The 16,598-nt window shown below is 42.9% G+C and overlaps 1 protein-coding gene and 2 long non-coding RNA genes across 5 annotated transcripts in view; 2 read left to right on the top strand and 1 right to left on the bottom strand.

Annotated features, from left to right (window-relative positions):
* Window positions 1–211: 211 nt before the first annotated feature.
* Window positions 212–7,001, top strand: LOC137440711 (uncharacterized). Its single transcript, XR_010987228.1, has 3 exons — window positions 212–232; window positions 925–960; window positions 6,959–7,001. It is a non-coding gene; the product is annotated as an uncharacterized lncRNA (long non-coding RNA).
* On the bottom strand, window positions 4,554–15,201 carry LOC137440710 (uncharacterized). The gene is made up of 3 exons (XR_010987227.1): window positions 15,118–15,201; window positions 10,360–10,498; window positions 4,554–4,709 (listed from the first exon to the last, which is right to left on the bottom strand). It is a non-coding gene; the product is annotated as an uncharacterized lncRNA (long non-coding RNA).
* Window positions 14,607–16,598, top strand: part of RAPGEF2 (Rap guanine nucleotide exchange factor 2) — a 171,232-nt gene continuing 169,240 nt past the window's right edge. For all 3 annotated transcript variants that reach the window (XM_068137182.1, XM_068137183.1, XM_068137181.1), the window contains exon 1: window positions 14,607–15,047. In XM_068137182.1, coding sequence (XP_067993283.1) covers window positions 14,979–15,047 — 69 coding nt within the window. In that variant the 5' untranslated portion in view covers window positions 14,607–14,978. The remainder of the gene's footprint in view (window positions 15,048–16,598) is intronic.

Raw genomic sequence — 16,598 nt, 5'->3', positions numbered from 1 at the left:
TGCAATGCAGTACAGCTGGAGCACAGCTTGAATGAAATGAATCTGTGGATGACTGATGAGAGGAAGTAAGGAGGCTAGTTCTGACATTGGAGATATATATATGTGTGTGTATATATATATATCAAGCAAAAGAATTTGCTGATGATTCTCCATGGAGGCTTGTATAGCAGAGAGGACTCAGGGAGCCAGTGCCCTGCATGTCAGCAGCACCAGTTAAAGTGCCTTTGATGAGGTAGGTCCAGTTGAATATAAAGATTGGCATCACTTCCTCTGCGGAAGAGACACTCAGATCTGCTCAGCATGCTTGGACTGGGCTTGCATTGCCCCACAAACCTTTTTGAAGGACTTTGTAGTATCATTGATACAATTTCAAAGGTCGGCATGGATTCTTGATGGGCTTAGGTGACGCAGTTTCAAATCTTTCCCTGGCTTCTCTCAGCCTTTCCACAGAGAAATGCCCTTAATATAAAGCAGACGTGGTCCTGAAGTAGAAGCGTGTTATATTTCAACATTAGTGCGTACAGTCTAGAGTTATCTTTAGTATGGAGGATCCTGCTTGCTTCAGTTTCTTCCTTCACTTTTGCCTTGCTTTATTCCTCCATGCACCAGAAAGCACTCTGGTAGTTGAAGTTATTTGTCTTGTTTTTTCTCACCCTTCACAAAGGCTCTCCTCTGCTTAACATGCACATTTTTGCCTTTGGAGCCATTTTCCTCTGTAGGCTCTCTGAGATGGCCAGCTGCCAAACAGTAGGGCGAGCTGCATGAAAAAGCCTTGATCATTGACAGGCTGTCTTTCAATTTCTTTCTTGTATTCATGATGCAGATGGATGTTATTAGAAAGGTTTTTACTTCGAATGTACGCAGCTTGTCCACATGCCTGAGATTAGTGCTCAATACTCACATAATGCTTTTCATCCTCAAAAGGGTTTTCCAGTACCAGCTCTCAGAATGCCCCGTGAGGTAAGTGCACACTTTCTGTTATATGTGTTAGAACAAGGAGGGACACATGTTAGTGACTTGTTCAAAGACATATCGCACAGCAAGCAATATAAAGGTAGGGAATCATTACACTTCCCTAATGTTTTTCTGTGATGTTCTCCTAAGATTTCACTACAGCAGCATGTTTTTCCATACAGGACAAGTCATTAGTGACTGAAAAACTGAAATGTATCTCAGGTTATAGTGCTACTAGATAAATATGCAACATTTCTACAATTTATGAGGCCAAATGTCCTACTGCACTGAGCTTCAATTAATACAGCGAAATGAGCCTAAGGGAGTCTTCAAAAAGACTAAAGTTTGACAGCAAATTTGGAGCACTTGCCTCAAACTGTACTTCAAAACAGTGATGAAAAATGCCTGTCTTCTCAGATGAAAGGACAGTGCAGGATATGTTCTTCCCTTCTTTAACTGAATGATTATAATTAAAACAGCCACAGTAACAGCAGCGGTTCCAGTATGAGCTCTCTTCAACTGAAAGTTCTTATAATATTGTATCTCATCTTAGTGAAATAAGATGTATCTGTGAAAGGCATCTTTATAATTATGTATTCTCACTGAGCTTTTGCTGGCATTACTATGCTGGCATGCTTTACTTTGCACAGACAAGCCAATGAACATTTCCAGTGTCGACCAGCATACGTAATGTGGCTAGGGCCAAGATCACTCTGAGATTTTGTTTCTAAACTATGTTGGCAAGCTCTTGAACCGTGTCTAATAATCAGCATTAAGGGTCTTTGTAGCTCCAGTGAGCCCCAGGGCCTGCATAGGTAGCTGGAGGAAATTGACTTGGAAAAAAGTGGAGTCTTTAGCCGCACAAGGAGTTGCTAATAAGGCTGTGAGATGGTGACACACTTGTCCTGAATAAATTAGCAGGGGCTGGCTACTAAAAAGCTATAAGAACAAGTGTTTGCCTAAAAGACATTCACCTGTGTTTTTACTTTCTGGGTAAATAGGTTGAGACCAGCCTGTTTATTTCAAGTCACAAAGAGGGTAAAGCTAAGCAGGCTAAATCAAGTGTTTAATTTAATTCTGCTCCATCTTCCCTATTTTGACTAAGATTTGTTTTCTTTAAGTTTGGGGTTGTCTTGTTTTCACTGAATAAATAATTGTACAATTATGTCCAGTGATAAAAAGGGTTCTGCAGCATCTCAGGAAAGATAGTGAAAATTGCTGAATTCTCTGGTGTGGCAGAGAGAACGGCTTGTTCATGCTGGATAGAGCAGAGTGAAGGAGTGCAATAGTATAAATAGGTCACACTTTTTTAACCCCCAAAAGGAACCATGTTTTTCAGAATAATTCTATATTCAGACCTTATCTCACTCTTGCTGATTTGGGAAAAGTGTCTGGCCCTGCAAGCTACTCTAGAGAAAAAAAGAAATTTTAATTTATTTTCTGGTTTTCTGACAGCTATATAGTGTGTCAGATGAATTTCAGCAAATGATGGGCACATAAATTGATGAAAACCATTTTACAGAAAATTACAGTAGGAACAGCTTATCACATTTTTATGGATTCCATATCCACAGCCTTTAATGTTATCTCCCCTATTTCATTTCATAATTGTGTGAGTGAGTACATCTGGGCCAATTAAGCAGTTTTGGTTGCCATCAAAAGAGTTGCAAATGCCTGCTAGAGGTTGAAAATATTGTACAATTTAGCCTTAAACACTTGAGGCAAAGAGATGCTTTACCAGGGCTATGCTGTATCTGCATGACTTTGATGACAAATCATTCGTATGCCCATTGCAAAACCATGAGGTGTTTAATTAATACCTCAAAACAATGTAATGCTCTGGATATGTCTGAGTATTTGTATTCCTCTTTAAAATTTACAAAAATATTTACAAGCATTGTAACATGGGTTCAGGCTACCTGTGGACCAATTCTTTTTTTAATGTCACCATATATTCATCCACTTACAAATCCCTTTTTTTATTTCCTGCAAGACTACCTTGTAACTGCCAGGTTTGAAAATCCCACACAGCACAGTGCAACTTGACTCACAGGTGAATGCGTCTTTTAAGATCTAACCACAGTAGTAAAATAATTCCCCTAGCTTCAGTGTTGGTATCCAATTTAAAATCAGCTGCATATCCACACCACTATTGCTGGTTTCATAAATATATATGATATTTTTGCTTGAAATGCCCCTCTATGCACTTTCAAGACGTGCTAATGTGTGTCTTTAATCAATTGTATTTACATTGCCCAGAAGTATCAACCCACTGTTTGGCTCAGATAGACAGTGAGTGGGACCCATTACTGAAAGAGTGTTAGTGATGAGCCTTGGTTAAGAATTACAGGTGCTTCAAATAAAACTTCAAAAAGTCTATCTGAATGTAAGAAAATATCCATGCAAATACTTATCTTCTGGAGCAACTATATTTTTGAAACTCTAGGGACCAAGACAAATTAATTAAAGATTAAATTTTCTCTTGTATTTCAACTCCTCTTTTCCACAGCAAGAGGATTCTAACTTCATACCTGAATGCAGTAGTAATGTGAAGGCTTGAGGCAAAATTGTTAGCTATTCACATCAATGGAATGAAGTTATACAGCTCAGTTCCACCTGAGAGAAGAACCATTTTAAAAGTTAGTGCGTTGCTAACAAGACACAGATGTCGCCATTGGGCAAACAGAGGCAAGATTGTTTTGTCGTTTGTCATGCACCCCTTCCCAGGGGCACAACTAAGTGTATGTTCAGGAGGTCTCTCTTTCTGAGGGTTTAAAAGAGTGCATAATTCAATTAGCTGGAGACAAAAGTGGCATATCTATTCTTTGCCACAATACTGTGAGAACTCCCTGGATCAGAGGCAAGGGTCAAGTTCTTAGCTATTTCGGACTAGCAGGATTTTGCTGATCTCATTGAAATACATTTTTAATCAGGTGAGCACCTCCATGGTAATAGAAGGATACACTGAAGCAGAAATGATCCACACTATCTTTTCTTCTGCTGAAGAATCTGCTTCCTCACGTGGATCTTAATTGCACAGGAACAAGAGCATGTGGATGCCAATCCCCACCCTCCAGTTTATCTGCAGGAGGATACTTCTGAAGTATTTCAAAACTTCCTTAACCCAAGGACTGAATACACTAAGCTGTCTCCATTCCAGCTAGCTCAAGCTGAAGGAAAGGAATCAAAATTAAATATGGATAACAGGTGCGCTTATTGTGGCACATCTCTTGCCAGTCAAATGTCAACATATGTTAGCAGTCTTTCAAGTTGATAATAACATAAAAAAGGGAAAATTTCTAGCACAGAGCTTCCTCCTGACAAAATCTTTAAGAGTTCATGTGGTTTTCAAGAATGTCCATCTTTCAAAGAGTCACCTGATTTCCCACAAAACACTCATCTCAACTACCGCTTTCTGTACCATTGCTTCCCACATTGCAGTTTCTCTTCCTGACTTAGAAAACACATTTACAAGATACACTTTTTCAGCTACAGATTTTCATGGGCAACTTCCCCATGCCAGTTGCTCTCCTAAGCACAACAATGTGAGAGGGGCAATTGGTTTATTTTAAAATTTATCTTATTTATTTGTTCTGGAAGTGAAAGTGAACCAAAGAGCAGGTTGTCATGTTTCTCCAGCAGTGATACAGCAAGGCAGTGGTGGATGTTCTTGGCACAGATCAATTGTTGCAGGAGTAGGAAGATGATGTTTATCACAGCAAGCTTCTGAATGTTTATAGAGAGTATTTTATCTGCTTTTAAAGGAAACAAATAGCAAAATTAATAAAATAAAAAGAGGAAAAGTGACAATTGCTGTCTGTCTTAAATACAGATCCAGGTAACACAGGGAATAAATTGTGTAAACTGTTAGCCCACACAGTTAGTGACTGCCTACCTGCACAGTACTGCTTATTTTTATCTGTTCCTTCATGCCTATGTTTTTGTACTAGTCAAGAATTTCTCACTTTAACTTAGTTTAATACATGAATTTACCATAATGTAATTGTACAGAAGCTGAAGGCCCCAGTGGAAATTTGGTTTTGGTTTTCTTTGTATTGAATTATTTACAAAAAGGAATAGAAAGACTTAATTTTCATTGCTGACATTACTGGTGATTGTGGAGTCTGTGTGTAACAAACTTGGTCATAACAATGTTTTGAACACAAGCTGTTCTGCCCCCTCCTCCTCAGTTGTCTAATAAGAGCATACTTGGACTATGGATGCAGAGAGGAGTTCTGCACAGAGAAGATTAGGTATATTCTCATTAAATTGTCTGGAAAGATCTAGAGAGTTCCATGATAGGCTTAGATCACATTGGTAGCTTCCTTCAGTGTCATTCTATCCAGAATATGATTACTTTGGATAAGGTAAAACTAAATTTTAATATTGTTTTATTCCAGGTACTGGATGGTTTGTTTCCAAAAAACAAATGGAACATAAACTGATGGAGTGTGGTATCACTGGTTTGCAAGAAACAAAAACATTATCTTTTCTAGCATTTACTGAACTTCGAGTTGATTTTTTTTCTGTTTAAATTGGTACCTAGTAAGTACTTGTCACATTACACTATAGGTGTGAATGTGCTTTGCCAGGATATGTATGCACAGTGAAAAAGAAAAAAAACATTAAAAATTCATTTAAGTTCACACCCACATATCCCCATATGCTCTGAGCAGATCTAAATGGTGACTGAAGGATGAGAAAAGCTGAACCACATAAACATTATACACAATGACTATTAATTTCAAAGCGAGGGAATAATTCATAAAGGTTGTCAGAGAGCAATGTAAATGCAAATGCTCTTCTAATAAGTGCTGGTAGTATCATGTTGGAACATATTTATGATGCAGTATGGCGTGCTAAAGTGAGTGGGGAAGAACGCAAATGATTTCTGTGGAAGACGGTGACAAGAGTAAAGAGGTGAGAGCTAATGGGAATGTGGCATTTGGGGATTCAGTCCAAGGCATAGTTCTAGCATGGGCTGACTTTGCATTGCAGTGAGCAGTGCTTGAATGGGGACAGGCAGTATCTGGAATAATTAATCAATAATTCATTATAGAAAAATGCTACCAGCTGTAAACTTAATTTGTAGAATAATGCCCTGCAGCAATGCCAAAAGTTATAAATATATTCATATTTCTTGAAGCAGCTAGCACAGACTGAAGCCAAACGTTTCAATCATATATAACAAAGCTGACTTTTTAAATGAAAGATTTCTGATGGTAGACAATGAAAATTAGGCAATCAGTACAGAATCCTAATACTAAAAATAGCACATTTGGAGTGAAAGGTCTTGATAACAATGTCAGCAACAATTTTTCCCTCAAATAAATATTTCATATCTTTGTGAAGGGATAAAATTCCTACCTCCTATGTGTTTCATTTCGCTTGCAGGACTTTACATGTTTTATTTATCATACTGCATGATCTATTAGATAACTGTATCATCTTGTGGTACTTTATGAAAATAATTATGATTGGATCTTAATAGTCATCCGGCTGTCAGTTGTTAATACATATGAGCTAAATTCTTCTAAAGACTTGGCCAGCTTTGGAGAAATAGGAATGCTGTCTAGAGTGACTTCCAATTTCCTCTTTTTGTATTTCAGGATGATCATGTAATGTTTGGGCTGCAGAAACTTCAAGAGATTATTTTAAATAACTCAAAACCATTTTTTGTTTGCTTGTGGGGGTTTTGGGGGGTTGTTTTGGTTTGGGTTTTTGTTTCTTTGTTTATTTTAGAATAGAATTTACCAGATTGGAAAAGACCTTCAAAATCATCAAGTCCAACCCATCACCTAACACCATCTAATCAACTAAACCATGGCACCAAGTGCCTCATCCAGTCTCTTCTTAAACACCTCCCATGATGATGACTCCACCACCTCCCTGGGCAGCCCATTCCAATGGCCATTCCACTCTTTCTGTGAAGAACTTCTTCCTAACATCCAGCCTAAACCTCCCCTGGTGCAGCTTGAGACTGTGTCCTCTTGTTCTGTCACAGGTTGCCTGGGAGAAGAGACCAACCCCCACCTGGTTACAACCACCCTTCAGGTACTTGTAGACAGCAATAAGGTCTCCCCTGAGACTCCTCTGCTCCAGACTAAACCACCCCAGCTCCCTCAACCTCTCTTCATAGGGCTTGTGCTCCAGGTCTCTCACCAGCTTTGTTGCCCTTCTCTGGACACATGCCAGTACCTCAACATCTTTCTGGAATTGAGGGGCCCAGAACTGGACACAGTACTTAAGGTGTGGCCTAACCAGTGCTGAGTACAGGGACAGAATGACCTCCCTCCTCCTGCTGGCCACACTATTCCTGATACAGGCCAGGATGCCATTGGCCTTCTTGGCCACCTGGGCACACTGCTGGCTCATGTTCAGCCTACTATCAATCAGTACCCCCAGGTCCTTTTCTGCCGGGTGACTCTCCAGCCACTCTGACCCCAGCCTGTAGCACTGCATGGGGTTGTTGTGCCCAATGTGTACAACCCGGCATTTAGATGTGTTAAATCTTATGCCATCAGACTCTGCCTATCTGTCCAGCCTGTCAAGGTCCCTCTGCAGAGCCCTCCTACCCTTTAACAGATCAACACCTGCCCCCAGCTGGGTGTTATCTGCAAATTTACTGATGATGGACTCAATCACCTCGTCCAGATCATCAATAAAGATATTGAACAGGATGGTGCCCAGCACTGATCCCATCCCACTGGTGAGTGGCTGCCAGCTGGATTTGGCACCATTTACCACCACTCTCTGGGCTTGGCCCTCCAGCCAGTTCCTAACCCAGCGCAGAGTGCTGCTGTCCAAGCCATGAGCTGCCAGCTTGGCCAGGATTTTGCTATGGGGGATGGTATCAAAGGCCTTGCTGAAGTCCAGGTAGACTACAGCCACAGCCTTCTCCACATTCACCAGGCAGTCACCTGATCATAGAAGGAGCTCAGGTTGGTCAGGCAGGACCTGCCCTTTCTAAATTCGTGCTGGCTGGGCCTGATCCCTTGGCCATCCTGTAAGTGCTGTGTGATTGCACTCAAGATAACCTGTTCCATAATCTTGCCTGGCGCTGAGGTCAGGCTGACAGGGCTGTAATTCCCTGGTTCCTCCTTCTGGCCCTTCCTGTGGATGGGCATCACGTTGGCCAGCTTCCTGTCTTCTGGGACCTCTCTGGTGAGCCAGGATGTTGAAAAATGATGGAGAGTGGCTTGGCCAGCTCATCTGCCAGCTCTCTTAGCACCCTAGAATGGATCCCACCCGGTCCCATGGACTTGTGGGGATCCAAGTGGCTAAGCAGGTCTCTAACTACTTCCTCCTGGATCACAGGGGAACTATACTGCTCCCTGACTCCATCTGCCAGCTCAGGAGGCCAGTTGTCTGGAAGACATTCTGTCCTGTTACTAAGAATTGAGACAAAGGTGTTAAGTACCTCTGCCTTTTCCTCATCTTTTGTTACAATATTCCCCTCCATGTCCACTAAGGAGTGGAGGTTGTCCTTGCCCCTCCTTTTGCCATTAATATATTTGTAAAAGGATTTTTTGTTGTCCTTCACAGCAGTGGCCAGGTTAAGCTCTAAGTGGTCTTTTGCCTCTCTAATTTTTTTCCTACATGACCTAGCAACATCCCTAAAAATTTCATGGGTTACCTCTCCTTCCAAAGATGATACACCTTTTTTTTTCCCCCTTAATTCACCCAGAAGTTCATTGCCCATCCAGGCTGGCTGTCTACCCCAGCGGCTGATCTTCTGGCACATTGGCACAGCCTGTTCCTGAGCCTTCAAGATTTCTTTCCTGAAGCAGGTCCAGCCCTGCTGGACCACTTTCTTTTTAAGTGTTGTTTCCCAAGATACTGTCTGAGTTAGTTCCTTGAGTAACCTGAAGTCGGCCCTCTGGAAGTCCAGAGTAGAGGCTTTGTTGCTGCCCCTATTAGCTTGACTGCATATTGAAAACTCAATTATAGACCCCAGACAGCCTCCAACCACCACATCTCCCACCAGCCCTTCTCTATTGGTAAAAAGAAGGCCAAGCAAAGCCTTACCTCTGGTAGGCTCACACAGCAGCTGTGATAAGAAGCTATCCTCCATACACTTTTAGAACCTTCTAGACTGCCTCCTCTCTGCTGCGTTAAGTTCCCAGCAGATATCAGGCAGGTTAAAGTCACCCATATGAACAAGGTCTGGTGGTCTTGAGACAGCCTCTAGCTGCCTATAAAATAATTAATCAACCTCTTCATCCTGGTTGGGTGGTATATAACAGACTCCAACCAGGATGTCAGCCTTGTTAGCCTTCCCTCTATTTCTCACCCACAGGCACTCAACTTGGTCATCCTTAATCTCTAGTTCCATGGCATCTAGAGCCTCCTTGATGTACAGGGCCACCCCTCCACTTCTTCTCCCTCACCTGTCTCTCCTGAAGAGCCTGTAGCCATTGATTACAGTGCTCCAGTCATATGAGTCATCCCATGACATTTCTGTGATGGCAACTACATCATGACTTTCCTGCTGTAACAATGCTTCCAGCTCCTTTTGTTTGTCATCCATACTGCATGCATTAGTGTACATGCACTTCAGCTGGGCTGCTGGTTTCACCCCTGACTCCAGCTTACCACCCTCAGACTCCTGTCTGGGGGGTCTAGTTTCAGCCCCTTCCCCCTTCAAATCTAGTTTAAAGCCCTGTCAATGAGACCTGCCAACTCCTTTCATAGAACCCTTTTCCTTCTGTGGGATAGGCTGTTCTCATGTGCTAGGATCTTTCTTCCCCTCTGGGATGGATGTACTCCATCTGTTGCTAGTGGACCTTTTAGGAAATACAACCCCAAACACTGAAGTGCAAGTTTGGGCTTGAATTTGAGTTTTATTTTGTCCAGCAATGAAAACTTCAAAGGCAGTGTACAAGAATGAAATATTTTTTCCTCATTTGGGATGCTGTTTGCTGAAATATAATATTAGAAATATATATGACTCCAAATATATTGTTCAAAACATTGTGTTGTATTGTATTTTCAGCAGTTGAAAGCACTCTTTGGTATTATGGATGACTACTTAAAAAGCAGTAGAATGCATTTTTAACCTATATATCATTTAGAATGTGTCATCTGTCAATAAAGATCCTGTTATTAATCTGCATACCTTTGCCACTGTGTAGTGAGTGAAATTTAAGAACCAGCACAGAGCAACTCTCCATGCTAGCAGCCTGTTCCAGGCCATGCCAGCACCAAAGCACTAACTTATTGCCATGTACTTGGTGCCATCTCACTGAAGCAACATCTTTCACTACATATCCTGATAATGATAAAAGATGCTATTTGACTATTTCTATATCTGTGGTTAATTTTCTGTTTAAAAAGCTTCTGCATGCTCTCAATGTTATTAGTAACAACATTTTAGTGTTTTCCTTATGTCTCAGAACACTTTACCCAAGATGATGAGTCAATACTTTTGAGTTTCTCTTCACAGGAGGAGAACCTGGAGAAGCTGGTGTTGAAATGAGGTCCTTTCCCAATGGAGGTACTGGGATAGGATATTCATCATCGTCTCCCATTACCACTTCCACTCCTGTAAGATAAGACACACACCTGTATCATGATCACAAGTACAAACAAAGCTTGTGTAGACATACCTGAGCCTGCTTCAGGAATACAGGCTTGACCTTCAAGGTTCTGCTGACTCATTCAGTGTTCATACAGTATGTAGCATAAAGGGTTACTATCTACTACTATGCCTCCTAGGTGCTGCTGCAGTAGAAATTTCCTTTCATCTGGGAACTTTTATCAATGCAGCTGAAGGGAACACTGTGTGAGCTGTCAATTGCTCTCCAAAACCCATGCAAATACTTGGACAGCTAGTTCATGCCAGTTCCTGAGCGGCTGCCGCTAGTATTAACTAACTGGTTAAAGCCGATTTGCATACATTTGCAGCTACAGCAGAAGCTGAATGATAAATATCCCCAAATGTAGGTATGCAAATATTGTCAGTTTCCAAATAAATGTATGAAATGCATTGTCGTACTCACAAGTTTGTCTCTTTTTCCTTTCAAAACCCCTGAAAATACAATTTTTGCTCTGTGACACAGACAAGGTTCTCTTTTATAACCTTTTGGATTTTCTTTTTGCCTTACAAGTACAAAAGGACCATAAACTGATGGTAAACATTCAGAGATTATTGTAACACAGACTATGTTAGGCCACTGATATCTCTTCAGGGGCACAGAGTGGTGGTTATACACTGTACATTAACCACATAACCAGAGTATCTTGTGTTAAAATGAAGTCCCAAATAAACAAAGAGAAACCCACATGTCCTTCATCATGTTATACAAGATTATAAAACTGGAGTTGCAAATGGTAATAATCCAATCTATATATAAATCCCGAAAGGTGGGAGACAGCATTCTTGGAAACATCATCTGCAAAGACCAGAGAAGCAAATAGTATTCAAAGGAGATAGTCTACCCTCAATAGGGGCCTTACTTGTACCTCAAATAATTGATCTTTGACTTAAAATCCATTAAAATTGGCTTCTGCTCAGCCCAATGGGGATGGCTACTGTTCTCAAGGTCATCTCCACAGCCCATTGCCAGGACAATAACTTCATTCCCCTTTTTTGTTCACCTCCACAAATGGTTACGAAGTAACTTTTTATGGTTGCTGAGAAGGTGCCAGGAGTGAGCTGGGAAGCAAATGGGCAATTCTGAGGGCTGGATCTTGGCCACATGAATCTGCTTCAGCTGCCATGCCTTCTCCAGAAGAGAGATGAAAACAAGTATTTAGCCAAAGAAAGGAAGTAAAGGAACATCTATGGGTTTATATCCATACGAACCATATACAACTTAATAAACACCCCAAAGAGACACCATATTCTTTCCCTATGAGAGCTGGCTGGCCCCTTCTGAATAAACTAGGTGTTTAACTGTTGGTGACTGATAACTGGTGTCATGAATTTAAAGCTGTGTGGCTAAGTCAAGTGCAAACCTTTCAAAGTATGAGTATCTTTTTAAAAATAAGCATTAGTAAACGGACAAGGACCTAAAGGCTAAATTTGTTTCCTTGGCATTTTGGTAATTCTTTGACCTGACTGTTTCAGTTTATCTCTTGAAAGAAAGGTAGCTATTTAGGAAGGCAGAAATGCTGTATTTGTAAGGCAATCCACTTCTCTAAAATACTTCAATGTAGTGCTTAGTTATAGCTATCTGAAAGGATATTTTGCTGAGCTGTCATATTTTGAGTTGCAGCCTTTTCGTATTGTTGAAATATCCGTGTTGTATGTGATGTGTAATGTGCACGGTTAACTCTTGGTTTCCTAGCATAACATGAGGTAGGAAACCTAAGCAAAGTAATGACACAATCAGTGCAAACCCCTGCCCTTCCCCCCCTGCCCAGTCCACTGTAAATCAGGCTGGATGATACAGTCTGAAGAATAACTTGCAAAATGAAAGGCAGGTTCTGGTATATATGTGTATTTTAAAGCATGCTGATTTACTGTACAAGTCAGAAAACTGGAAAGACAGTGAGACTAAGAGAATGTGAAAGCTGCTGAAATGTTTAGTGCTGCATATCATATTTTGTTGAAGGTTTGCATGAAAAATAGGGGTCTCCAGTGACAATGAGATGTGCTCTCTAATGATGATTGTCTCTATCTTGATGATTATTTGATTACTGTTTTTTTTCTATTCAGATATAAGAATCACTCTAATTTCAGCTACAAAACAACACAAGAAACCAAGGGAGCATAAAGGACAGATTTGTCTCCACTGTGGAGAATAGAAGCAATCAAAAGCATCTGCATTACACAAACATGCTACTTACAGGCAGCAAAGGCAACACATACTTAAATGTTATTGTGAAATTGTTGAATATATTTGTACACAGTCTCTAGTTTTTGTTCATTCCCATTTCTAACACTCGATACAGCATATGATAGACTGTTGACATGCTTTTATAACCATTGAGATTTGTTGCCTCTATCAGAGTACCATCGGAACCCCCAAAATCACATTGGCTGATGTTACATTTCACTGTGAATTGTGTGTATTGTGTTAAAAAAAAAAAAAAATTAATCAAACACTTCACTTGATGCTATTACAGCTAATGGGTCTGAAATGAAAGGTAATTGCATGTTAAAATAGAGTGGGTAGCTCTATTTTGATGTAGAGATATGAAGATGTCAGGCAAGCTAGTCTACATCAGGAGGAAACGTGTGCCCTGAAGAGACTGAGGAGCAGAGCCCAGGAGAGCATTCCTCACATTCCTGTGGCACTTGCCCTATACATATATCCAACAATCCCAGGGAATTTTAGCACTCGGGATTGATAAACTGAGCTTCAGAAGAACTGGCACTTTCCTATAGCTGCAGGCCTGATCAATTTGAAGAACTGATACTCTCTGGATGATGAATGTGAGGCACATTTAAAACTATTTTTTTTTTTTCCAGTACATAGAACATTACATTTTCAGTTTGTTAGCCAAAAAATCCTCCCCTCCCTCTCCCCCCCCCCCCCCCCCCCCCCCCCTCAGTAAACCAAAACACAATCCCTCCTAACGCCTACTAATCAGCACAAACAAGCAAGATGTAGTCAGGATGCAGAGCCCTCCCTAGTCTTTTTGCATGGTCTGCCCAGAATTATTGGTATTAGCTGCACAAATATTTTGCTGACGCATATGAGTGGGATTAGCCTAAAGAGCTATCTCTGTTAATGTGCCATATCTAGAAATTCAGTAGGTTTAGTAATTACTGTCTGAAGACAAAGCATGCTTGCGAGCCATGCATGTCTAAAAGCAGAAGACTTTGTCTCTTGAGTCCAGCAGTGCATATTTTATAAGGAAAAAAAAAATATTATCCCTGTGACTTTTCACAAATAAAAAGCACACATAAAAATTATACTGCCTTGTGATTAAGATGTGCAAACCCCTGCTAGTGACTGTAAAACAAACATAATTCTTATTGCTGACATTATTTACACTGTGTGATCCATATCAGCAAAGGGTACACACCACTTGTAAACGCAAATACAGTAATAGAATTACACTGCCCTTAATGGCACATTAGCAATACTTCCATGATTTGTATTTGTCAAGCTGCCGTTGAGACATGCTCGGTGTCGAGGTAAACAAAGAACATCAGCCATGTTGCAAGACCTTCATTCTTTAAAAACTGAAGTTCACGTGAGAAAGGGAAGCTGCTAGATAACCCCCAGAAAAGTGGTAAACTAAAGATTTCACATCCTTCCTTTCCTCGTTTTCATCCCATATAGCAGTGACAGAATGCACAGCCGGTTGATAGGGATTACAGTTGAGAAGAGTGACAACAGGTGGCCTCCCCAAAGCCAGGCAGTAAATAGATCTAGCAGATCAAGGTTTCTTTTTCGTGTCCAGTTTGCTCATCACCAGTATTCAGAGGATGCATCACCCAAGCTGTGATGATGCCCTTCCCTCGGTACGATGGCGACAGCCAGTTATTCTTCTTTCTTGGGGTTTAAAGCGACGGGGATGGCTTCAGAGGACGGCTAGGGGGAAGGCACCCTGCCGAAGAGAGGCAGGGTCGCCGTGGGCCACGGCAGACGGGATGCCCTCGCCGGACGAGGCCCCCAGCGAACCGTCTCCCCTCCTCCGTCCCGCCCTGCTCCGCCCCCCACCGCTCCGCCTCCTCGAGCCAGCAACTTCCCAGTCGCCGAGGCGGGCGCGGAGCCCACCATCAGCCCGGATGGGAGGAGGAGGAGGAGGAGGAAGAGGCGAGAGGCGGCGACGCTGCTCGGGGGGATGCGGCGGAGCGGGCCGGCGGGAGGCGTAGAGCCGCGCAGAGAGGGAGTTCTGAGTCGTCGCCGCCGCTGCCGGCGGGACTCGGCCGCCGTCGCCTCCTGCTCCGGGCGGCGGCGCTGCTGAGCCCGCGGTGCCTCCGCGCCGCGCCGCCTCCCATCTCCTCGCCCAGAGTCCCGGCCGCGCAGCCCGCAGCGCCAGGCCGCTGCCGGCCCTCCCCCATCCCCTCCCCGGGCGGCGGTGGCGGAGCCCGGGCAGGCGACGGCGGGAGGCAGCAGGGCGCGATGGCGTCCTACGTGGATAACAGCTTCCGCCAGGCGGTGATGAAGAACCCAGCAGAGAGGAGCCCCCAGGTAGGCGCCTCTTACCCCAGCCCCGCGGTACCTTTCGGTCCAGGGGGGGCCGTCTCCCTGCCCTCCGTACCTAGCGGGCGTCTCCCGCTCCGCGTCCCCGCGGCCGGGCGAGAGCCCAGGAGCCCCGCGGTCCCGCTCCCGGAGGAGCGTAGCGGCTCCGGCGCGGGTTTCGCCCCCACCCCCAAGCTCCCCAGCGCCGAATTCCCGGCGGCAGGCTCACGGGAAGGGGAGAAATGCATTAACGCGAGCAACTTTCCTTCTTCTTAATTCTGGGGTGCAGGGCAGGCAGAGAAAGAAACCGCAGCTGAGTTTATTTTGAATGTTGTTTCCGGTAAAAAAGAAAAATGCGTTTAAGAGTGTAATTCTTGGGGATTTTTTTGTTTGTTTTGTTGTTATCCCGCAGTACATTGTGTCTCCGGATTTGAATTCAATCCCTACTTTTGCATAGTAGGCTAGAGCTGGCAGCGCTGTTTCATAATGTTGGGTCTGAGGTCAGTGGTATTCTTGGCAAGTCCTTCTCCTCCAAAGTAGGGTGAAATCCTCACACAATGGCACCAGACAGGAATTTTTTAGATACCTGCACCGGGTCCTGGAGCCTTCTTTGTTAGAGGAGTGTGTGAGTGGAGGCTGTTTGTAAGTGTAATCGCACTTGAAGAGGCTAGGAAAGGTTAAATTGGGGACTGTAGTGTCTATAGAAGCATTTTGACTTAACATGACCTGGAAAATAGCTAAACTGAATGAGTTCCTTCTGCTCCCGAATGGTTGCTGCAGTGGCTGTTGCTGCCAACTGTCTAAAGACTAATAAGCTTTACACTGATCCCTGCATCAAGCTGTGGTTCAATAGCTAATGATACAAGGAGTTACTTTGCTTGGAGTTGTAATGCCATCTGTCCTATTTTCCAAAGGCTTGTTCTCCCCTCTGAGCAGTCCCTGTGTTCTGGTTTGGGGGAAGAGATGGCATTACTGATTATTTTGGCAGGCAGCTGATTGGTTGATGATGTTTTCAAATTGGGGGCAAAGAGGAAACCTTGACTTGCGCTTGGCACCCATAAGTCATTCCTCCTACTATGGATACGTCATTGTGGTAAAGTTATTTTTATCCTTGTGCTCATGGAATACATGTGAGAAAATAAAAACTCCCACAGAAAAATACTGACTGTGTAGGCATCATATTTAGCATGTCTTTTTCTGAAAATCTTCCTTTTCTAATATTTATTTTTTAAAAGCTGCTTCAGGAATCTGTTTTTGTGGTGATAAAGTTGTTTCTCTGTCCTTGTTTGACCTTTTCCAAATATCTATTTGCTTTCAGTGCTGGACTCAGCCCTTCGGTGTGTTGTGAAAGCTGAAGGAGGCTGAGCTCTTTCCTGGGGAGGCGACTCTGAAATCTTGTAGCTAGGTCCTTCACATTGCTAAAGGTGTAAATTCCAGCTAGGGGAGTTTGCCAGCGGTGTCTGGCCTCGGGAGATGGTTATCAAAGAATGGTCAGGTGTTCAGGAGGAGTGACACTAGCAGATGCTCAGAAACCAGTTGGTCAGGTAGTGGGGCCACTAG

The sequence above is a fragment of the Melanerpes formicivorus genome, unplaced genomic scaffold, assembly GCF_026170545.1.
Source record: "Melanerpes formicivorus ecotype bairdi unplaced genomic scaffold, bMelFor1.0.p_v2 SCAF_4, whole genome shotgun sequence".
Taxonomy (NCBI): domain Eukaryota; kingdom Metazoa; phylum Chordata; class Aves; order Piciformes; family Picidae; genus Melanerpes; species Melanerpes formicivorus.
The sequence above is the reverse complement of the archived record's forward strand: the minus strand, read 5'-3'. Positions and strand labels throughout refer to the sequence as shown.